Source organism: Oenanthe melanoleuca, chromosome 9 (genome assembly GCF_029582105.1).
Source record: "Oenanthe melanoleuca isolate GR-GAL-2019-014 chromosome 9, OMel1.0, whole genome shotgun sequence".
NCBI classification, from domain to species: Eukaryota; Metazoa; Chordata; class Aves; order Passeriformes; family Muscicapidae; genus Oenanthe; species Oenanthe melanoleuca.
The window spans coordinates 8,357,574-8,381,483 of NC_079343.1; the positions used below are offsets into that span (position 1 = coordinate 8,357,574).

Below are 23,910 nucleotides of genomic sequence, written 5' to 3' on the forward strand. Positions count from 1 at the left end.
GGAAATAATTTTGCACTCAGGAGAGTCCTGTAAGGGGCATGAAGAGATGCCCATGTGCATATAAACTGCACCACAGGAACAGGAAGAAAGGCCTCAAAGGGACACTGAGATGTCCTCATGGGGCAGTTTTCAGCAAACTAGAGTTCTCTTCAGATACCAAACCTATGGATAAATTCATCTACAGCAGAATGACTTCAAAAAACATCAGAAGGAGGGACTAAAACAAGCAAAATCCAAACAATCAAACCCCACCACAAAAAAACCAACACTTCCCTACACACAACAAAACAGTCTCAGAAAACATCTCCCTCCTTTCACCCTTCTTAAAGGTAAATCTCAAACAATTACGCAGGGCTCTGGACCCCAATATCTATCAGCACATCCACAATCCACAATGCTGACTGTTCATAATGCAGTTTTATTTCTTTCCTTTGTACAAAAACAAATATAAAATTTAAATCCAATAGAAAGTGTATACTAGCAATGACAAGTTTACATTACAGTGAGACAGGACAATGCGATGTGTATTGAACACCACATTAGTTTTAAAACTCTCAGTGATACATGCACTATATAAAAACTGCTAGAACTTTTATTCTATTTCTACCAAGAATATCCAGGTACCAAGATACTCAAGAACCAAAAGTAATCTTGATAGGTGGTATCTACAAAATTAGACCTTTTCCACACAAAGAAACCAACACTAATAGAAACATTTATCATTCATTGTTAAAATCCTCTCACAAAAAGTCATACATAAAATTCTTAGTAGATACAGAAAAAGCTCAGAAGCTGTTAGCATAGGTAACCATTCAGTAGTTTAGAGAATCTTTTAGACATTTTGAAGAGATACTGTAGTTTTCAATCTGTATTTTCCCCACAAAGCCAGAACTATGTTGACTCCTGTTTCAAAACCTAGTCAGTGGTTAAAACTAGTTCTTGAGTGAAGTCAGAGTAGTGTACAAAATATTTAACAGAACAGGGGTGTGCCTGTTTACTTCTTGAAGAAAGTCTTTTCCACATTCAAGGTTTGTTTATTTGTCCCATAAACAAGATTGTACCTGAGGGATGAAACAAAAACAAGGATTACTGTCTGTAAATAGAGTTCAACTTTTCCATAAAAGCATTAAGTCCACAGAGCACAGCCAAGCCACCTCATCGGTCTTATCCAGCCTTGCTCAGGTCTGTGAGCCCAGGGAAGTGTATGTTTGGATAGGTGGCCAGCTCCTATTTCTAGAGACACACAGTCCTGTTGATGCTCTGTGGTGCCTTGGGCTGGGGCCTGCTGCCAGCAGCCTGCTCTTCCCCCAGTGCTGGCAGCAGCACTGTTCCCCACTAACTCACACATTGATCATACACATCACTCCAAGGACAGCAATTCTGCTCTAGCAGAGTCAGCCCATACTGCAAAGAAGCCATGAGCACTATACTGGAACACTCACTTATGGTTCAGAGCAGGCTGGAGCAGCACCCTAGATCCCCAACCCCCAACTCTGCTTCACTGACTGTCCAGAAATCTAGGTCCTATTCACCAATTTACTATCAACAAAGAACTGTTTCCTCTGCACTCAGGGGATCTATGACTGTTAAAGACTCTTCTTTCATACCCACAAACCCACCATGCTTATTTCTGTCAACTTGACAACCAAAATGTATGTTTTTCCCTGTTCCAAGTCACATTCCCAATAAAATAATCTAAAATTAAAGGCATAAAAATGCAGGAGTTATTTCAATAGTTATTCAGTAGCTCCAGACTTTTGTCCCTATTACATCATTGATTACTCAGTTTCTAAGCCAGAAAGTACTTACAGATGCTGCTTACCTGTAGGATTGTGCCGGATGAAAAACACAAATGGTCTGTCTACTATGAACCAAGGAGGGGATGACCTAGCTATTAAAATTGCAGCTTGCAAAAAAAAAAAATTTGAGTAAGACAAATCAAGCACCATAATACATTATACACTCTATCACTCAGTCTATATACATAGTTTTATAGGTGCATACAAATGCCTAAAACCTACCAACTTGGACATTTAAAGCCACACAGGTCACAGGATATTCTTACAAGAAGCATTTAAAAAGACATAAGATCCACAAAGAGCTGAAAGTCTTGAGCTGTCACCCAAAGGCTATAGTAGCTTACTCCTCTTTGTAACCTGGATTGCCAGAACATGCTATCAGTGACCTAGTCTAAGCTATGAGAAGACACTTCTCTTGAAGTCTGCTAATATTTCTTACAGTGATAAACACTGGCAAGTTGAGATTTTACTGAGAAATTACATAAAACCCATTAGCTGATGTGAACCCAAGCATATTGCCACAGTGATCTCCCAGTGGGCTATCTTTGCCTAGTGCCATAACCTTCTAATGAAATTTTTCCAAGTCTAACAGTTATCATCACAATTGCTTACTTGTTGCTGCAGAGGCTTTGGTTCCATCTTCACTAACTTCAATTTTTGTCTTTTGCAGAACATTAGATACATGAAGACCTTCTGTTCCTGAAAGATCCAAGGAGAAGAGCACCTTCAGTAAAACTTAAGAGTCCTGAAGTACTTTGTAGCTAAGCAGCTCTGTCAGCATGGCTCAGAATACTAAAAGCTGCTACAATCCTGCTGGAATCCCAAAGCTGCAGTGCAGAATACCTTTGAATACAGTCACTAAGTGAGTCATTACAAAAATAGAGAATAATCTTACTCCTCCTTCCTCCCCATTGACTAAGTTTTATTATTGATGGTTTAAGAAGTGCTCACATGTATTTTTAGTTTTAATTTAAAGAAAAAACCACAAAATATTTGGTATCTGAATTTAAGTTACACTCCCATGTGTCTCAACATCAGGAAAAAAAAAGCACTTAGCAACATACCTGGCTTTCAATAAAACAAGAATTGATTTTCAAATTAAGCCAGCACAAAGTGAACTTTTGTTAGACAGCTCTATAGAAGCTAATCAGGATTTTAATGAAAGGAGAGAAGAGATAAGATGACATTTTACAGCCATGAGTTCAAAAGTTGACACCCCATTTTCAGATACTAATATTTACAGCTCTGAGTTCATTCAGTCCCTTGAAGTGTGAATGCTTTTTGTACTTGCTTTCTTACAGCTCAAAAAGTCCCTAAACACATACTTCAGGGAAGGTTACACACTGTAGTTGCAGTATTTGCTACAGACTAAGGTGTGGTATTAAGTCCTGACAAATATTTCAGACAATGGTCAAGACCCTCAGGTTGCAATACTAAATCTTAGGAAGCTGACCAGCATGATTTCCTGTTGAAATGTAAGATAAGGGAATAAAAAAAAGCAACTGCAATGCTGAACAGAAGTAAGAGGTTATGCCTGGCTGGCTACAACATAAAACCAGCTCAAATGTCATGGCAACACTTAGCCAAGAGAAAGCAGACAACTGCATTGGAAAAGCAGCACTTTATTCAGAGCTAGAAACTATGAAGGACCACCATGAATTAAAACAAAAAACCCTTACTTGTTATTTTTGCAAAGTTTGCCTTTGACTGGTCAAACATATCTGTAATACCAAGTGCTTGCAGAGGTTCCTTTAAGTCTGTTTCTGCTTCTGCTGTAAATCTGGTTGGAACAAAAAGAATGCATCAGTATTATGCAGGAAAGTCACCTGAAGTATTTCTTCTCCTGTGTCAGATGAGGTACATATAAATAACCCCCCAAACACTCCCTGAAGAAGGAATGTATTATATAAGTACTTACTTTGGTAAAATAACCTGCACTCTTTTTGCTACCATGGTTGTCATCCAGCTTCCTATTGTTTTTGTGCTGATGTGGGGGATGATAGCAGAGAGCGGTGTTGTGCTTTCAGTGGGCAGTGCAATCAGCATGCTGATCATTTCCCCGTGGTATGGCAGCTCAATGATGTTGTACCACAACTCATTTGGGGTACTTGTAGTGCCTAAAAAAAACCCAAACAAACTAGTGAGCCATAGCCATTATAGCCTTAAATTGCTACCTTAACACAGCTACTGTTAGAAGAGTGTCAGGAAAGCTTTGCCCACATCTCAAAACCATTTCTAAAGTCCCAGACTGGGCAACTCCTCAAAAGGTATGAGCTCTGTACAGATGCTAGTATGACATAAAACACAGACAGCATGACACTATGGAACAAATACTCATTTAACATACATGCTGTTTCCAAAACAAATCTCACTAGCCCAGTGCAGCAAGCCAGCTACATTAGAAGTGACCAAGTCCGTGAATTAGCTGGATCTCTGCTTCAGATCTCAGCTGCACCAGAACCAACTGTGAACTGAGAATAAAAAAAAAAAAAAAAAAAGGCAAGGAATAGCAGCAGACTATCTTTCCAAACTGAAGAGATCTTGCAGACAAGCTTGTTCCTCCAAGAGTTATTGCAAAATCTCCTGGTTCCTGTCTGAAGGAGTCTGCTGCATTTGCTTAATTTTCTTGCTTAATAAGGATCTGATTAGGAAGCAATCTGAAGTCTTTCAAGATAGTGGGAATCAGCCACTTGAAGAAAGTGCAAGAGGCCAATTAGACGAGATGGAAGGAGATAGCAACACATCCAAGTTACAGCAAGACTGTCTTTGAGACACCCTCTCCCCCTCCAAGCTCCCTTTGCTTACTGTGAGATTTCTGGCTGGGAAGCAAATGCTTTTTATAGTAGTTTCAAGTTAAAATTTGTCAGTTTACCTACAGACAGTATTTCAGGCAAGCTTTTAGGATAGCAGCAAGATCTTATTATCGTCCCTCTTTCTTCATCTAAATCTGTACTTGCCAGCCCAAGCTGAAAATCAACAGCTTCATTACAAATCTAACCTTGTTGCTAGGGCCATGAAACCTGCTCTAAACTCCTATTGCTACAAAACTGGCAGCACTGCACCTCTGTTTTGCAGGAATCATGTCAAAGTTGGCAGTTTCACTATTCCTTTTATTATGGCAGTGATTCTCAGGCTGGAGCCTACAGATCCAACACTGGTTGCAGAAGTCAGCTGCAGGACAGTCACACAAGGCAAACTGAACAGGAGGGGAGCTCAGCTTCAGTCAGTTGATGGGACTGAAGATACTTAGGATATTGAAATTTTAAAGAACCCATTGCAAGCATAGATAAATTAGAAGCCCTGTGCTAGGAAGTCCAGAGATACTCATTTGCTGAAGACTCATTGGGGTTTTTGTAACTCAGCAGCATTTCCTTTCGTTCGTTTCTAACCTTAATAGTTTCTCTAGCTTAAACACATAGCAACATAATGGATATTAAAACCACCATCAGAAGTCAAAAGCCTTCAAAATAATAGTCTTGCTAAACCCCACTTTAAGTTATGAACTTCTTTGAAACTCAAAAATTAGTATATACTGCAGTAGGCTTCCCTACCTCCCCCAGCTCACACTTTCAGCAGTTAAAGTATTACATTACATCTGCTCTAATATACAGGTTTGGGACAGAGTCACAGCTGTTTACTTTAACATAAGTCTACCAATAGTAGTTGAGCAGTACCAACAGTAAAACCAGGTATTTAAAAGCCCAGTGTGTCTTGCTTTTAGATTTATAGCAAGCTGTATTCTCTGGCCTATTTCTCAGACTGTATTTAGTACACATGGAAGTAAGTTCCAGGCAGCACTTCTTAGAAGGATGTAACACTTAGAGCATCCATCTTACTTTGACCACTAAAATCCCCATAAGGATGCAAACTGAAGCTCCAAAGTATGTTGTCAGTCACATCAAGCTGCTGGTGTCAGCTCTGAGAGTCTCTGATGGAAGTCTGGCAGAACCTGCTGAACTACTTTTCACTTGTGACTCAATCTGAGGAGCAGTTTCACACCTCAGGAGATAGCCAGCATTCTAACCCAGCTCCTCTGGCTCCCACAGGACTGGAGACTCTGCAAGTCCCATTTCTCTATCTGCAGTAAAATATAAACTGATTCTACTCCAGTCTCTTTCAAATACAGCTCACCACCAGTAAATCTCTACTATTCTGCCTGTTGTCAGCTTTCCTTTATTCTCAGCCCTTATAAACATGTTTTACTTTCTTACAGCAAAGCTTAACTAACATGCAAATTTCTCAATTTGGGTACTTCAGACTTTCCCTTTTGAAGGCAAAGGATAAGGCAATACTTGAGAGAGCATCCAACCTTAAGGCAATTGTTAAGTGCCTTGCCCATGCCTCAGCAGCAGGAGACTTCTGCCACAAAATCCTCCTAGATCAGCTACAAGAAGCAACAGCAAGCTCTTTCAGTTTGAAAGGAAAGAGCAAATTCTACACCCACTGTTGGTGGTAGTGGGAGTCACTGAGCTTACCACAGCGGAAGATGGACAGCTGGGACAGCATAGGAACCTGGTAGGTCTTCCCATCAGCTCCATAAAATGGGCGCTTCTTCGTGTTCTCAGGTCGAAATCGTGACTTCCATAAGCCCTTGAAATACACAGCATTCACTAAAACCAGTCTGGTCAAACTGCCTTCAATATCATCTGGAGCTACAACCTGATCAATCATACCTAGAAGAAATAAAGGAATTCTTGAGTGTTCGCTGTCATAACACTGGCCAACTGTTTTTGAGGAATCTGACACGTGCATTACTTTAGACCCCTTGACCTGTGAGTGTGCCAGCTCCTCATGGGAAAATATATTTAAAATTCATAAAGTCAACGGTATTCTTTGTCAAAAAGCAAACTTTTGGGATAACTAGAAATAAACATACCTTGCTAAATGATAGCATGATGTTTTAAAAACTAAAAAGGCTCTACCCTTTCTAGCATGTAAGCAGATCTAAGACTACATGGAATAGTTTCAGCTGAAACACCTCCCCATTCACATACTGCTTGCAACATTGCTATGCAAAACTGGTGATGTGGTCGAGAAAGAATTTGACAGCCTCATTTCACAAATACCACATCTAACATCATTAACACACTCCTCACATCCAGGAGGGACTTGTTTTAGCTCCAAAAGGTACCAAACATAGTTCACCAAGACTGGGAACATTCTGCAAAACATGATCTCTGGCTTCACAATTGGTTCAAGAGGCTTGAAGCATGAGGAGTTTGTCAAGGCAGGGTTAGTTAAGAATCCTCCACTAAATGCAAATCCTAAGGACAGGTTCATATCTTAAGACAGTTTAGGGCAGTCAGAGCAAAAGCTGAACTGCCTATAGCTTCCCATAAGTCTGATTTACTGAGTAAAACATCTGAGTTGCCTGAAAGCATCTATGTTTGAAAAAGCATGGCCCCAAGACAACTGTGCTTGGATCTCTCATCAGTTACCTGAATGCAAAGAGAAAAAGCTGCTCTGATCCCATGGACAGATGGATACACACGCCAAACACATCCCTCCAGGCAACTACACAGGCACATCTGCTGGGGCAACAAGACTGCTGGTTCTTGACCCACCAGCTCTAAAACATCACACTAATGCCAGCTAAAAGACAGTTTTGAGCTGCAGATCAGATTTCTCTACTCCCTATCTTTGTCCAGTATTTCCATCTGAATTGGAAGTCTCAGACACCACCCTGCCATGCACAAAGGCACTCACCAATACTCACCCCTTGTTTCATTTTTCACCCATTGATTGATGGAATCACTTGCTGCATTTGGGTCCTCGAAGTCCACACTCTTGACACTGCACTGAAACACCTCTTTGTTCCTTGTAACAAAAGGCACTTCCATTTTAAAGCCACTCTTTGCAAACACTGCATTAGCAATTGTTACAATGTCTTTATTCTTTTTTGAGACTATCAGCCTGTTTATCTTCTTTAAGGCTTTACCAACTCCTAGTTGGAAAAAACAGCAAGTTTAATTTAGAATAACATGATAAACCAACAGTCACTTTATATGCAACTATAAATGACATGAAAAGTCAGACATTGAGTGCTGGACTAAAAAAGGAAGACCAAAGCAAGCAATCTGAAAGGACTTCCAAAATACCCATTTTTGATGGCTCATCTGCATTATACTACTGATTCCCAGCAAAAACATGAACCTCCACTATGATGCCTGCTGCACCTCTAGCTGACTGCTCAGAATGTTACAGACAGTGCTTGTGATTAGACTAAGGTTCAAATATTAGTGTAGAGCTACAAATCATGATTTTCCACAGAACAAACTGTTCCAAAAATATTTCATATCATATAAGCCAGGCCACTTGTCAGTTCTGTGACAATGACAAAAAGTCAAATGGTCAGCCTACTCACTCAGAGCTCTGCAGGATTTGCACAACAAATGGTCTTGAGCCTCAGAATGTAAAAGAAAAATTGTTTTCTTTAGTTCCTTTTCATTTACTGGAGAATAAAGGAAACTGTCAAGATTTTTATTATAAACTTCCAAGTAGAGTCTTAGTTTCCTTAAAGACTAAGTCCTGGCCTAAATCAGCTACAAGCAGGAGTTAATCTCTTAACACATGAGCTTGCCTCTAAAAAAAGGAAAAGGGAAAGTAGTAGGTTCCAGTGCTTAGTCGAGATCCTTAGGATCTGAAAGCAGATTGCATGAAGTGCTTGCTAGCTCCTCCACTGTGTGAGGGAAAGCATATGGCAGCACAGAAGAACTGCTATGCTCACCATACCCAGGTCTGTGTTACGCCTTATCAACGAGCACTTGTCTACACAGGGAAGCTACTGCCAGGCTGGCAACCTCATGTTCAACCATGGTATCAAACAGCATCCTTGGGTGGCTGGTATTAATGGGTTCCCTCTGTTTCCCAGTAATTTGGGCAGAAATATTTCCTGACTACTTTCTTATGTAGACAAACAAGAGATATGAAAGGAATAAATTAGTTCAGAGTTATTCTCTTAGCTGCAGGTAAGAAAAGCCTCAGATGGCTTTGCTGTTTCATATATCACAAATGCTTTAACAGCACCACTGGTATGAACTTCTACATGTTCACTCTCCATTATGGGCAAATTCTTTTGGAGAACATACCATAACAGAGGTTCTCAAACTGTATTCTGTGAACCACTGGTGGTCCACGGAGCACTTGCTGGTGGTCCGGGGAGAGCTGGCTGGTCTCATGATGCTGGCTCTCCTCTTTGCTTCCAGCTGCTAAATTGCATTAAAAGACAGCTAAACACAAATTAAATACTTTTCAACTATTACCTTTCCAAAGAAGCAGTTGCTACAGTTGCCAAAGGACTTTAAGGTAGCCACAAATAAGAGCAGGGGAAACCTGTGCAAGGACATAGGCAGCATCCCATAACAAGTCTCTAACCAGGTAGTGGCTCCCTTCTAAAGTGTTTGAGAACCTCTGTGTGTCAGAATTAGGCAGTCTGAAGGCCAAATAGAAACAGCTGATATAATGCTTTAACATTTTTGCAAGTACTTAGATTTCGAGCATTCAAATAGATTATCATTTGAGATATCATGAGAGCTGATTATCCCATGAAGATATTTCAATCTACATCATTTAGATGTTAAGGTGTCAAATTATTTTGTTGTACTTGATATCCAGGATCAAAACAGCAAAGCAAATGAAGTCACGACAACATGTTATATGACAATACTGCTCAAGATTTAAATGTGCACTTACCTCCTGGAGGGTTTTCTATTCTTGGAAGTAAGGCAGAATGCTGGCACTAAGATGTTAAGTCTTGCTGGCAAACACTCACAAAAATAGCATGCAAATTAAAGCTGCAAGAATCTTCAGCCTACTCCCTCTGAAGGGGCAGACACTGGCAGAGGAATATGAACACAGATGCATGCAGTGTCAGGCACAGGCAAGCAGAAATGGCTGTTTCAAAAGGAGGGCACTACAAGAACTACACATACAGGGATTCTGACAGCAGAAACACACACACAAAACTGAAGAGAAAAGTGAACTTATCAATTGTATGGTTAGTTTGCACTGCATTCAGTGAGATGCCAAGAAATAGCCTCTTGCCCTGTTATCTATGGAATGGCACATTAAAGATTATTCAGTACAGCCTGAAACAGGGTACTGCCACCTTTCTGCTCAGAACTAGCACAGTATCACCATCCACCCTGTTCTGGAACACCAATTTGGCAAGAACAAAAACAGTTCTAGCCAGGGCCCTGAAGTAATTAGCCAAACTGCTTACAAGCCAGTTTGGGTATATGTAAATGCCCATGCTCAAATTGCCAATTAACTTCACCCATGTCCACTCTGTGCTTTAGTAAACAGAGTTAATTGGTGCATGATGCAATCTACCACACTTTGAAAGCCATCTCATACATCGAAGAGTCTGACAAAACACACCCAAAACCACCTTAGGATCACTGACCATTTACACTGTATCTCATCATAGTTGTCAGCTGCTTCTTTGTCTTGCCATCAGCTCCCAGCTGCAACACCCCCAGGACTGATGCAATCCCATGAGGAGAAACAACAACATTGTCCTGAGGCTTAGCTTTCACTATTTGATTGAAGACCTGGATTCCAACATCAGAGCTAAGCTCCTCCAGAGGATAAAAACTGAACTGGGAACATACAGACATTAAAGTCCCAAGAACAAAGAGGAGTGAAAACTGCCAGTTCATGATTCCTGGTTGGAGATACCTGTAAGAAAACAAGAGGGGAAAGTTAAGCCAGCTTTCACAAGTACAGCATTTTTAACATACATTCTTACCTACCTAAAGAGCAGGCAAGTCTTACACACGTGCCACACTCCATTCACAGAGCTCTGGCAATGGAACTCACACCTGTGTTTTGCTTACCACTACCAGGATTTTGGATCTAGGGGTTTCTAGGTGCAGTGATAATCATGACATAGCTAGATTTCAGTGCCTATATAAAGGACAAAAGCCTTCAAGTTAGGAGACTACCTCCCACCACACCCAAGTTCAGATAGTTTTGTGTTTCAGACAAATGAGCTTTGGCATTCTATTTAGATTGCCCTTTAAGGTAAGTGTGTGCTGAGAAGTGTTGTGGTATAGTCCTCACCCACTGTATGTGATGCACAGTACACCACATAGATCATTTTCTGCAGTGAACACAAGCATATATACATATGCAAACGGACCTTCTGTTGTGGGAATTTACACCTGCCTAGAACAATAAGAGTTAGCTGCATAATTGCCATTCTCAACAACAGGAAGGTAAAGGAAAATTTTAGATTTTAAAATGCAAATGTTGGACTTCGATTTCAACCTGTAATTTTCCATTTAAGAAATCCTAGTGGATACAGAATGAAATTAACATTCAAAAATAGGCAAATCTTCAAATGCAGGTCTAACACCTGACAAAAGTCAATATCATTACCCATGAGTTCCAAAGAACTGAAGCACAAGTAGCAGCAGCAACGTTTTGTTCAGGACCCATCAGCAACTGATTACAGAGAGCCAATCCCAAATATCAAACACTGAGCACTGTAACTACTGGGCTGTATTTCCTCCTATGAAACTGCATTCAACCCTTTTTGTTAGGACAAAGAGATACTTAGAGAAACATGCAATAATCTCAAATTTCCTTAAATTATGTTCCCCGTTCACAACATTTTAAAGACATTTCATGGGCATGGTTAACAGCCCTGACTTCCATTTCCAGACCAGCCAAGAGCTGACTTCAGAAGAAAGGTTGCAGAAGGTGAACAACTGAACGAAGTGTTATTTGCATAACAAATACAAAAACAGGTCTCTTCTGCCCTGGAGCCCCCTGTGCAGCAAGTGTGACACTCTTCCAGGTGCAGCACCCCAAGGTCCTGGGGCTCAGCAGAGCCACAGCCCTGTCACTGGCAGCCTCCTCCCACACACCCCAAGGAGCTGTGCCATCGCCAGCCTGCCTACACTGCGAGTTCAAACCATGCTGGAGCACTTGACTACCAGAAAACCAGCTGGTGTTTGTACAGATTTGTTTAATCATCTTTTAATAGCATGTACTTTAACTGTGCTAAAACACTTGAAAGCGACAAATACAGCATTTCCACTTTCTTCTACACTGTTTGAGGGGACAAAGTTGGCTTTGTTGGAGTCTGACGTTGTGGAAAGAGCCAAATGCTGAAAATGCAGTAATGCAGGAGTTTAGACATCCATCTCCCCTGAACCCAACTTAGTATACTTCTGACCAGAGGAACTTGCTAGACTGATTTAAGTCATACAAAAGTAAAAATCCTGTACTACAAAGTGGGGTAACAGCTCACCCAATATTTAAGTCTTTTCCATCAACCTACTCCAGTTCTGAAGTAATTTCAGTGCAATTCCTTCCAAAGGAGCTTCATATCAGCCATCCACTGCAACTACTGAAGCTTAGTCCAAAACTTAGACTGGACTGGGCTAGCTGCAGCTGAGACCTACAGGAACAAAATCCAAGCCCCACAGATTGGGTTTGTGACCCCCCTGAGGCAGGTTACAAGTCACTCCTAGGTTTGTGCTGGACCCTTCACCACCAGCTACAGCAAGAAAATGTCATGGGGGAGAGCCAACAGCCTAATGGAAAGTATACTAGCACTTTAAAAAAGAAAAGTGTTAAGGAATAATCTTCAGTGTTCTTTGATACTAGTACAAACCACCTGAAACCTCTAATTTTGTTCTTAAGGGCAAGGATTCCCTCTCTCACAGGCAGGAGCTCCACACTAATGGAGGAGGCACTTTCCAAGAAAAGCTATGTTTATGGCTAGCTTTTAGGGTTTTCTTTGGTGGTTTGGTGACCATCTTTTCTCCCAAGCCTAGAAGCTTAAGGAGTAGTTTAAATAAATTCTTAATCCCAATATTAAGCAGACTTATACCTCAACCTAATATCTTAGCAAAAGAAACTTCAAGGTGCTGAAACTATTACAAAATCTTACTAGATGCACTTAGAAGCAAGCAATGGTTCATGTTGGTGCAATACAGCCTATCCCACACAGTGATGGACAGGGACAGTACCAGATAACCAGAGCACAGCTGGAGATGCAATTTGAAAACCAGGTTTTTAACTAAGGCAGCTCCACCTGATCATGACAGCAAACTACAGAAAACTGGGCTATTTTGAGGGCAATCTACCCTTGACACATTACATGGCAAGAACCATACTATAAGGGCACAGACAGGAGTGATACCTTGAAATCAAATAAAACAATGTTTCATTGTCATTTACCTACTTCATCTGCACAAGCCTAACAGAAATCAGACATTCCTCTTCTTGCCTTTCCCAGAATATATTGCAAGTCTCCAAGTTTTCTACTTCACTGGTGACAGTCTGACAGACTCAGGGTAACAGCCTTGCATTTTCCCCATGACATGTGAAGCCCTGTCAAAGCAACCCAACTCTGCTCCCAAGGCCACTGCTGCAGAATTTTTTTTTTTTGTTTCAACCAATTACCTCCCACATCTGGTTTCCATAGATTTCTCCATATTTGCCTAACCTCTCTCCCCTGACACACAATTAAGATGGGTTGGTCTCTATTATGGAGCATAATCTCTAACAGATACCTATTCAATAAGTGAAGTAAAGTCGTGCAGTGCTCTGAGCATGGAAACAGAGTAAAATTATTTTTCATCACAAGTTACGGAGCAATTGCTTCTTGGCCTGGCCCTGTTATGGCCACTGCATAACTTAACCAGGTAACTGGGGAAATAACTGAATCTTTGAGAAGTGGCATCCCTGTAATTGAAGTTTCCATCATAGATTTCAGTAAATTCAACTCCTATGCAGTTCAGTATCAAGAAGTGCATTTGCAATCCTGAAAGAAACAGCTTAAGCACAGTGATGAGAGAAGAAATCCAAAAGGATGTATGATGTGTAGGATGGAAAACAGCTGACCTGCTATACAGAATATCAACAAGCTTTCAACAAGCTTTCATAACACTGAAGCTAAAAGCTTAGTGATAGTTAAATCTGAATCTAATGCTTCAGAAAACCAAACAAAAATACAAGCTAGGCATTTCTTTGCCTATGACCTTTATATTTTTTTACAGTTAACTAAGAAGGAGGAAAGTGTATAGGCGAATTCATTTACATAAATGTGGGCTTTTGAAAGATGCTTGATCGAAAAAAGTCCCTCTTTAGGGCAGGTTGCCCACTTCTTAGACTGAGCACTTACAGGAAGGACAACATCCACAATTTAAACTTCTCAACACGCAATGGAAATACTGTCACTAACCCAAAGAAACACAGCCAGTGTTATCAGCCATTGTAATTTGTTATGCAAATCCAGTTCTTAACCCTTCATCTATGAGAGATGCCATTTCCACAGCAAGCATACCGAGAACTCAACTCCCCCACCTCACTGAACAGCACCACCCCAAGTCCTGCACATCACACCAGTTATAACTCTGACTGCAGAGTCTAGCCTAAGCCACAAATGAATTTTTAGACAACTACTCCAGTCAGGCACAGAGCTCTGGGGAAGGCAGAAGAGGAAAACAGCAGCATGTCCTATGTACACCAATGGTTCTATGTTGTTTCATGACAGGTAAGTCTTTGGGGTACCAGTCTTGGGATGAGCTTCATGCTGGTGCTGCAAACACTAACTCTCACACATACTGGGCAGGATACTCAACACTCACTAGGCTCAACTATTCAGATCATCCACCTAGTTTAAATTTTTGGATTAAATTATTATGGAAGTAGTTATATGAACTGTCATACCAACTGTATATTTCAGCCTGCATTTATAGAATGCTTGTTACAAAAGCAAAGCTATATTAATACAGACTGTTTAATCTGTGTCTACATGAGTATTTGATGGAGCAGGGAAAAGTTACATCTTCAGCTGCAGGCACAAAAAAACTGCTAACAATGAAGATCCTCCTACAGCAAAAAACTAACTTAAGAAGGACTTCATTTTCAGAGAGCCAAACCAAGCTGCTGCAATCTTCCCAAGAGGAAGAAGAAAAATTAATTTGGTTCAAGATCAGAGGCAAAAACATGATCTGAAAAAATACCCATATTTAATATCTAAGTTGGAGAAAAGGCCTGTCCCAGAGAGGCTGAAGAACATTTTGCAGTGGATTGAGGATGAAATAATGAACCATACATAGATTTTTAGATATCTGTAATGACTGCACTATGAGACACCTACAAGTGTTTATTTTGAAGCCTGACTCCAACAGCAGTAATGTGTAATCCAAAAGGCTCCTTCTTGCAGTTGCAAGATTGATTCTGTAGTTTCTTTAAAAACATTTGAAGCATAAGGAAGTTTAGATATCAGACTGCATTTCTGTGAATAGCTGTAACCAAACAGCAGCAAGCACAGCTGAATGGACTAAAACTGAAGAGCAGCCTCATGGTATTGCTGGTCTCGCTGTATTAAGCCCAAAAACCTCAGATCCCCTGAGCCCACGTGGCAGGCACTGGGCAGCCTGTGTGACCAGAGAAAGTCAGCCTGGAACAAACATGCAGGGACCTCTCCAAGTCTGAGATGTTGATGTTTCCATGCCACTGTCATCTGGGCTACTAATTTAAAAGTCTTATTTCAACTGACATACGAGCTGAAAGAAAGCAGCTTCACTTCAGGCCAAATGCAGATTTAACTAACCCTCTTCAGCAGGACTGAATAAATACTCAACCAAACTTGTTAACAGTTATTAAAGGAGCTGGCTGAACATACAGCAATTGTTTCTCCCAAGCAAGGAGACCACTCTGGTTGCAGCAGGAAGGTCACATGCAGGATCTTGTTTTACAGCTGATGACTGCTTAGCAGCACAGTAAAACACTCCAGCCTCTTGGTAGGCTTCCCCCCACCTCATAGGTACTCCTGACTCCCCTTCTGCCTGAGCTTCTTACATGCCAAAGCCTTCAGCTTCAATATCCTCTCCTCATCCTGAACCTGAGTTCAGCCTGCTGAAGTTCTGGCTTCTTCTACATGACAGATCTCATCTAACAACTCCTATTATTACTCAATACCTGGAAAGTTTAGTATATGCAGTGTTTCCAAGAAAGGATGAGTGCTAGGTTTTAAGCAACTCCACACTCACATTGCTCCAAAGAGGAGCAAGTTACTTTCAACAAGATATAAACATAACTTGTACACAGAGATAAGCTGGAAATGATGGGTTTTTTAGGACATCAGTCTGACTTTAGGCACAGCAGCCAGTGTTGCACATGAATGCAAAAAGCATGGTATTGGTTTGAAGATTTCCTCTCCCAACTGTAATCCTTTTTCTGCTATTCCTATTTCTCTCAGGTTTTTAGTGCACTCTGGAAAGCTGTGTCCAACCAGCCTCCCCAGCCAAGTGGGAATTTCCCTGCAGAGCACCAGCTTGTCCCACATAGGAACCATCTCTTTGTCCAAGCACTGCTCCCACATGAGCAGGAAGATAGAGTTCAGTGCTTCTTTATGAAGAGTCCTGACCACCACTTTGGGGGAATTTCTGTTAAGCTTGAAGTGCAGAGGGACCAGATCCATTTCAAACTGTCTATAGCCTCATGGCCAGAGTTATCCAGTTCACAAGCCAGACTAATTTCTCTCACCAGTATCTATTCTTCTAGAGCATTTGGTGGTGGTTCATGGCAGTTAATTACAAAGATCAGTTTCACATCATGCAAAGCTGACCAGAGTTTTTTACTTCACCACTGAGTTGTGGCTGTACAACAACTACAGAGACACTGTTCAGAGTTTCAAGAACATAGATAGGCATTTATGTATTATTTACTTCCATCCCTCATTTATACATGATCTAAAAAACCAAATTTAGCTCTGCTTCACGAAGCAAATACAGCTGACAGGGCAGGGGGCTTATGGAGACTATTATGGTATTGCACAATTCTATCACCATTTTCAAATTTTGTGTTCTCTTGTTACTGTAGGCTCAACTATAATTGCTGAAGTTTCTGGGTATTATTTATTACTGTATTTAAAGTAGTTTCCACAAAATTCTCCAAGATCTAGTATCACATCTTAGGGTATCAGAAAGATTAAAGAGAACTATGCTTTGAATTACTTCTTTATTAAAGAAGTGGTTTGGGTGATCGTAAGTTCTTTATGCAATTCGGGTATTTTAACATAATAAAGAAACAAGCATGGGGCAGTCAGCTCATCAAGACTAATGCTGCAGAACCAGTTTCCCCAAAAAAGGGAGCACAGTAGTGCTCCACAACACAGTGGGGAGGCTATACCCTCTTCTCTGGACTCACCCCAGTAGAGGGAACAGGGGTTCCACAAACACAGCATTTGCCTAAACTCAAGCTCCCTAGTTTTTTTGTGCAAGAAAGGCCTCAGAAAACCACAGTTCCCACATTACTGTACATTAGCAACGCTCACTGTGCAACCACAGGCTTGTTAGGAGCCAAAGGCAAGCCTACAGCACTGCAAGCTCCCATTAATAAGGTACAGGGTATTAATTCTTTGGCAACAGGCTGTGTAAGTACAGATCTATGAAGTAAATAGTCCACAAGGTGTTAGACTAACAATGGTTGGTGTCTTATCAGGTACCTCACCATCACCTTCACCCAAACCCCACCTTTGCTTTAGAATTTTACCATCTTTCCTTCCTTAAAAAAAAAATATTAAAGGGAAACCCAGTAGTCTTATTAATTTTCACTTGTTGCAGTATCTTGGTGTCATCTGATAGCAAGACTCACACAACTACAAATCTGGTTCTCCTTTTCCCAAGTAAATTTTAATCTGCTGGCTGTGACACATGCCCTGCCTCTTGCACCTACCAGGCTGGGAGGGTAGAAAGACTTGTGGAGATGGCTCCATGGCCACTGGGGAACTGTGCTTGGGAAAGACTGAATGCCAAGACTTCTCGGGATACATCCTTCTCCAGAAGAGTTAAGACACCAATACCTGTAACACTTGGACTTAAAGAACCGTCAGGCAAAGGAAAAAAAAACAACCTGTGTAAGAAATAAAGAAAACTAAAGGTACAGAATTGAGTCCTCAAGCCAATATCTCATATTTCAGAGCTTTGACAAGGCATGTGAGCTGCTGCAGAGTAGAAGAGAGATGACTGTTTGCCTTCAGATTCTACAACTTTTAGGTTTAAGTTACTCTACAAAAGAGGCACTTATATTTCCTACTAAACAATGCTACAAAGCCCAATTCACTCCACACTCTATGGTGTAGTCAGGGTTTACAACATAACTGAAAATCAGGCTATGGAGCCATTCTGTTTTTCTATTATTTACATTTTAATTACTCCTGGGAAGCCAAGAGAGATGGCAGGATCTATCAGCCACACAACATCTAACTAAAGCCAATACATGCTGGGTTAAGGACACCCAACTGGTAACAGAAGACGGGGACAGTCTCCCAAGAGGACTTTCAGAAACCTCACTTAAAATAATGTGAATAATACTGAATTGCTTTTTTTTGTTGCATGATTAAGTTTTTACTTATCACTCATCCTTCAAGAGGAAATACTACAGCAGTAACAGTGTTGACAGTTCTCTAAATTTGCATACAGTCAATAGTCATTTCAATAGTCATTGAAACTCTAGTATTCTCTGTTCGTAACAATGACACTTGTAAAAACTTGCTCTTACACAAACCCATTGATAGCCAAAACCTGATACTTTATGCATTTGTACACAGAGAATGACAAAATACTTGGAGAGATCAGGAATAGTGTTCTAACCATTTACTACACTTGTGGTTGGAGACCCACAGAGTATTAGGTGACTAGCCTTTTATTTATTAATCACACTGTACAACATTGGGTTTCTAAATTAGCTTGCAAATAGGAAGTGGTTGATTACTAATCTGAAAAACTAGATAACAAATATAACCCTTAAAGTGTAATGTAGCCAAGTTATTAACATTTAAGATAAACTGTATATGGACTTTCTGCATCCAGGACAGCATCACTGAAACAGACTTAGGCCCATAGGAACATGAGAGATCAGTTTTTAGTGGCCTTTTCTCAGCCATTCCAGCCCTAGCTTGAAGATTACCCAAAAGGGACAAGGGCATTCACACTTCTCTTTATGGCACAGAGATTTACTTATATTCACCTTTTCCCCCAGAAAGCTCCAGAAGCAGAACTAGCCAACCACAAGAGCATCAGAAGTCCCAGATGCTAGATGCTGTAAGGATGCAGGAATTACGCTTTGTGCTGGGAACCCTGTCTGTATGACCTCCTCAGTCATCTGCAAGAAGACTTACATTAACCAGTTAATAAGAGAATTACCAGGTATTTAAAAACCTGTATTTAAGAAAACACTCTTGTTAAACTGACGTCACTTCTGACTGATCCCACTGGCTTTACTACACATTTCTGGGAAGGCAAGACTTAAATTTCCATAGTAAAAAAGGGACAACTGAGTATGAACTATGCACAAGAATTCTCCAAGAGCAGGTCGTGACCTGGTATATTAAACTGTCTGATTCAGTTCAGCTTGAGAGTTTGTAGGCTGAGTTGTGAGCTGTGTTGGCTGAGCCTCCACAGAGTCCATCACTATTTCTGTAACACAGATGACGAACCTCTGCAGAGGAAGTAGGCAATTAGCTGGGAAAGCAACCTCTTCAACCGAGCTGCCAGAGCAGCTGGAGGCCTCAGCTTGTTAACTCCTGAGAAAGCCACATGAGCAACTCTTTCTGGAAGAGGAGGCTGTATAGCAAGATGGAGACATATAGCTATAGATAATGCACCAACTTCTACACAGCATTTCTTAGATTGCATAGGGATGCAAAGTTATAGGGTAACAGAAAGGAAGAGGAAAAATTAGTTATGTTTTCTCCTCTTGGTTTTGTACCTGTAACATGTCAGAGCCAATGGGAAACTGCCCCTTTCCTATTCAAACAAAAACCTCAAACCCCATTCAGCCTTGGGCCAGCACAAGCTTACAGCTCACACCAGATGATAGAATCATCTAAGCAGCAAGAAAAATCACTAAATACCTCAACATCCCTTCTGCAAGAGCAAAAGCTTAAAGAGCAAGTTGTTAAATAATATAGAGAGCATTTAAGTAAAAAAACAGGGTTGGTCGAAGCTACATAGCTGATGAACATAAATTCACATCCCCTGTACCATCAGCCAAACTAAGAAAGCTAGAATGTACCAGCATTTCTCACTAGTGCTTCTGGAGACTCCAGGAGGATTTACTACTGTACTGCAGACTAACAGTCTGTTGTTAACCCATATTTCTCACAAAGCAACCTACCTGCATGCCTAGGCCACAACATACACACAGCCTTGAACAGGCTTCTTCAGTTCAGTGCTCACTGGCCATCAGGCTTGATGACTTCCACAACTGCTTTCATGGTCCCATAATGCTGAAGAGAACTTTAAGCTGCTGTTTCTAAAGCCCAGGAAGACAACAGTAGACTGCCTGAAGCCCACACTTTACATCACATGGCTGAGCATGGTCAGCAAAACTGACATTTTCACCACAGGGAGACAATTCCACAAGATGAATAGGTTTTCACTTAAACTGCTTTGTGGCATAATTATCAGACCCCAGCATAAAGCACCTTCTGATTTCAGCCTGAAAATAAGGGTTAAAACATCTTTCTGGCATTAAAGGTGAACACCAGACCACAGAAAAGATACAGCAGCTGCCAAAATGCATGTTTTTCCACAGATACTGCTCAAGAAGAGGTGCTAATGGATTTAGAATGCATTTCAATTAGCATTTAAGCGCATTTCAGCTCAAGAACCTATGGCTTATACTAGCACTGCCACTAAAACCACCCCATACTTTTCCAGTCCATGATTACTGGCTCTCACTTCAGCAGAGACCTCAGCTCTGCCTGCAGAAGTATTCACAGAAGTATAAACTAGAGTCTATCCCTAAAGAGACAGGAACAAGCAGAACACAGGACAGCTTTTTCACCCCACAGCATGCCAGCCTAAACATTTGTGTAGCTCCAGCTGTAGAACACTACCACCTCTTTTTGCTCTCCTCCCATCACTTTAACCATCACCAAAGGAGACACCTGAACGTGTACAAGGTTGTACATATTCAGCTTTCTAGTTTTTACACAAAGAAGCTATCACTTCAAAAATAATAAAACTACCTTATATTTTCATAGCTCCCTAAGTTACACTGAATCTTTACACTTACACTAAATCTTTAAACTCAAATGTAGGTGACTGACTGCACCATGTTACTACTACCTGCTCTTAAAAGCAAAAAAGAGAAATCTTTATATCACTACACTCATTTAAAAGATGCTTATGGCTAGTACACATGCACTGAATTACATGGTTCTTACTGGCCAGCACTTTGAAAAACATGACTTGCTAGCTATGTCACAGGTGACTAGGAAGATCCCCAGAGGCACATAAAGATGACTATTTAGCAACACTTTACAGATTAGGGATGATTATCCATCTTTTCCCTGTCTTCTCATGCACAAAATCTTGGACTCTAGAGAATCTAAGAAGTCAGTTAACAAAGTTGACTGGAAATGTTTTGATGATTAGAATTAATTTCCCCATAATTAGTATTACAAAAGCATGATCGTTCATGCATGCTTGTGATTAGGCAATTCAAGCAGCCCAGACAACCCTGACCCCAGCTTCCAAGAAAAACCTTCCACTGAGCCTCAGTTTTTTCAGGAATAAGCACAATAGTTCCTATCAAGAACCAAAAGCTACAACCAGCTGCATGAGCCCAGTAGATGCTGTGCCCACCACCAGAAATCTCTACTCAGAGCTCCCTCTGAACTGTCCCTTGCTGGGGATGCATATAAATTGCGTGTATCTCCATTGTAATTCCCAGCAGTAAGGTGAGGTGGTTATTTTTCAGTATTATACAGACACATTCACTTCAATCTAGTCTAAAAATACCTGGTGCAACTTACTGGGCTCCCTGCTTGTCATTTTTCTGCCTAACAGATGCTGGTAAGAAACTCCAGGTCGGGAACACGTTTCTGCCTGTGTGATTTGGACGCTCAGGCTAAAAGTCTCCACATGCCACTAAGACATGCTATTCTCCCGGTTGTCAATGACAACACCAAACAGAAGCTTCAACACTTCTGTATACACCTTGAGACAAAATCCACTGCAGGTTTCTGTTTTCTTTTTTTTTCTGACATGAGTTTCTATTGCCTCCCACACGAGATACATAGAGCTATAGATAGATATAAATACATGTGTGACTATAGTGATGGCCACATCACCAATCAAAAGCAAAGAGGAGTTCTTCTACCACCCTCACACCTGGGGAGCACATAAGACTGCAAAGCCCAGAGAAGCTGCCTTCCAGCATCTTAAAGTGACAATTGACGCAATTTTCTTATAGGTTGCCTGACATACAAGTTGTCTTTAATTGTAAAAAGCTGTGGACTAGCACTCATCACTCAACGTTTGCTCCAGTGCCAAACAGCTGCTATTCTCATGAGTTTAATTACACCCCACAAAAGGCTAGATCTCCAACCTGGTATATCTTATATGCAGTTGAATTAATCTACTTAATAATTTTGCCTTCTTATTTGCATTGGTCTTCACCTCACACTCCAGACCGATCTGAGCACTCAGCAGGCATGCAGCTGCTTTTCACTTTCTCAAGGATGTCTGCAGCTTCTCCGAAGCTACACAGCAGCACAGCCGCTTACACCTACGTACATTTTGTGAACAGTCCCTACGAAGTCAGGTTTCTAATGAATTCCTGTGGCAAGCTGAGGACAAGACATTACTAAATGCTCACACCAGAGAAAGTGAAGGAAGAACTCATTTTTCAGTACACTGAAAAAAAGTCATTCTGCCAGGTTTCTCCTTCAGGAAGTTGCCCAAGAATGCGACTACAACCACAAAAGCCAAACCACGTTCAGAATCATGTGCAAGCATATTGAGAAAGGGGGAGAGAAATAAATCACACTAAGGCCTCTAATCCATAAACAGATATTCCCCAGTTTTATGAGAAAGTCGATATTTTAACACCTATTTGTTAGTATAATGGTTTCTCCAAAGGTATCTTTCTGTTAAGATACTCCAGCATTACACAGTACCGAGCCAAAACATCAGGCACTATTTCCACCAAGAGACAAAGGACTCTGCATTTCCAAATCTTCCCAGAACACGATACACGAAGCAGCTCCCATATCGCTCCAAAGTGAGCCGAGGTCAGAGTTTCAGCTAACCAGCTCTCCGCTTCAGCACACAACGTGATGCCACCAGCCCTATCCAAATCCTGTAACAGCATCAGAATATCACCCCTTCCTCCCCAAGGGGCAATGGCCGTACATGTTCCTACCCCGTTACCCTGTCATTCGAAATGCCAAGAGAATCTCAGTCACCAACTGAATTATGATTTATTACTTTTATTCAGCACAACACCAGCAAGCTCTCTCTCACAGCAGACAAGAGACACGAGCAACTCGCAGTGCCCAAGCCCTCGCAGCGCAGCCGGGCTGGGAAGTGCCACCTCTCCCGCACCGGCGATGCTGCCAGCCTCAAAACGCGCTGCCTTCGGGGAAAACCCTGCCTGCTCACAAACAGCCAGCTCAGCGCGCCAGAAGCCCTGCTCCCGGCACAGTGCCCACGCACCCGGCGCCGGGAAACTTCTGAGAGCAGGTAAGAGGCACGCACACCGAGGAGCGACCCCCGCGCCGCGGCCTCGGGCTGCCAGCGGCCAAACTTTGGGTCTCCCGGCGGCTCCGCCCGGGGCCCCGGCTCCCGCCCGCCCCTCCGGCGCCGGCCCCGCTCACCTCCCGCGCCGCTCTCCGCCGCTGCCCCACCGCCCCGCGCCGCTCGGCCGGAGCAGGCGGCGCCGCCCGGCATTTATAGGGCCCGCGGCCGCCCCGCCCGCCCGCCCGCCCCTCGCCGAGCGCCGCGGGCCCGCCCAGGGCAGCGCTGCCCGCGGCCGGGAGCGGGAGCGAGAGCGGAGCGGGGCGGGGGGCGAGCCCGGGGCCGGGCTCCGTGTGCGCTCCGTGTGCCGGGCGGGCCGTGAGCCCGGAGCGCATCCCCAGGCCCGGGGTGCCCCCGGGAGCGGCCCCAGCCCCGGGCGCAGCAGGAGGCGCACCGGCCGTGCCGGGGAGAGCGGGGAGCCGGGGCGGCGGTGGGCGTGCCCGCGGGGCGAGGAGAGCAGGACACCCGGGGGCTGGTGGGGGGACAGAGACACCGAGAACATCTCCATGCTGACCCTTACCGTGGGCGTGCTGGGACGGTGGGGGATTTTGGCCAAG

General features: G+C 42.2%; 1 protein-coding gene across 3 annotated transcripts; it reads right to left on the bottom strand.

The window, feature by feature from the left end:
* Positions 1-398: 398 nt before the first annotated feature.
* On the bottom strand, positions 399-23,519 carry SERPINE2 (serpin family E member 2). Of its 3 annotated transcripts, none has more exons than XM_056499339.1 (10): positions 23,434-23,495; positions 10,204-10,478; positions 8,888-9,004; positions 7,516-7,743; positions 6,275-6,472; positions 3,718-3,916; positions 3,479-3,579; positions 2,412-2,498; positions 1,823-1,906; positions 399-1,061 (listed from the first exon to the last, which is right to left on the bottom strand). In XM_056499339.1, exons 2-10 carry the CDS (start codon positions 10,457-10,459, stop codon positions 1,024-1,026), a joined length of 1,308 nt encoding a protein of 435 aa, XP_056355314.1. In that variant the 5' UTR covers positions 10,460-10,478; positions 23,434-23,495; the 3' UTR covers positions 399-1,023. The 3 variants fall into 3 exon arrangements, with proteins under 3 accessions (XP_056355314.1, XP_056355312.1, XP_056355315.1); XM_056499337.1 differs by having other exon boundaries at positions 8,888-9,007; XM_056499340.1 differs by lacking the exon at positions 8,888-9,004 and having other exon boundaries at positions 23,434-23,519.
* Positions 23,520-23,910: the final 391 nt, after the last annotated feature.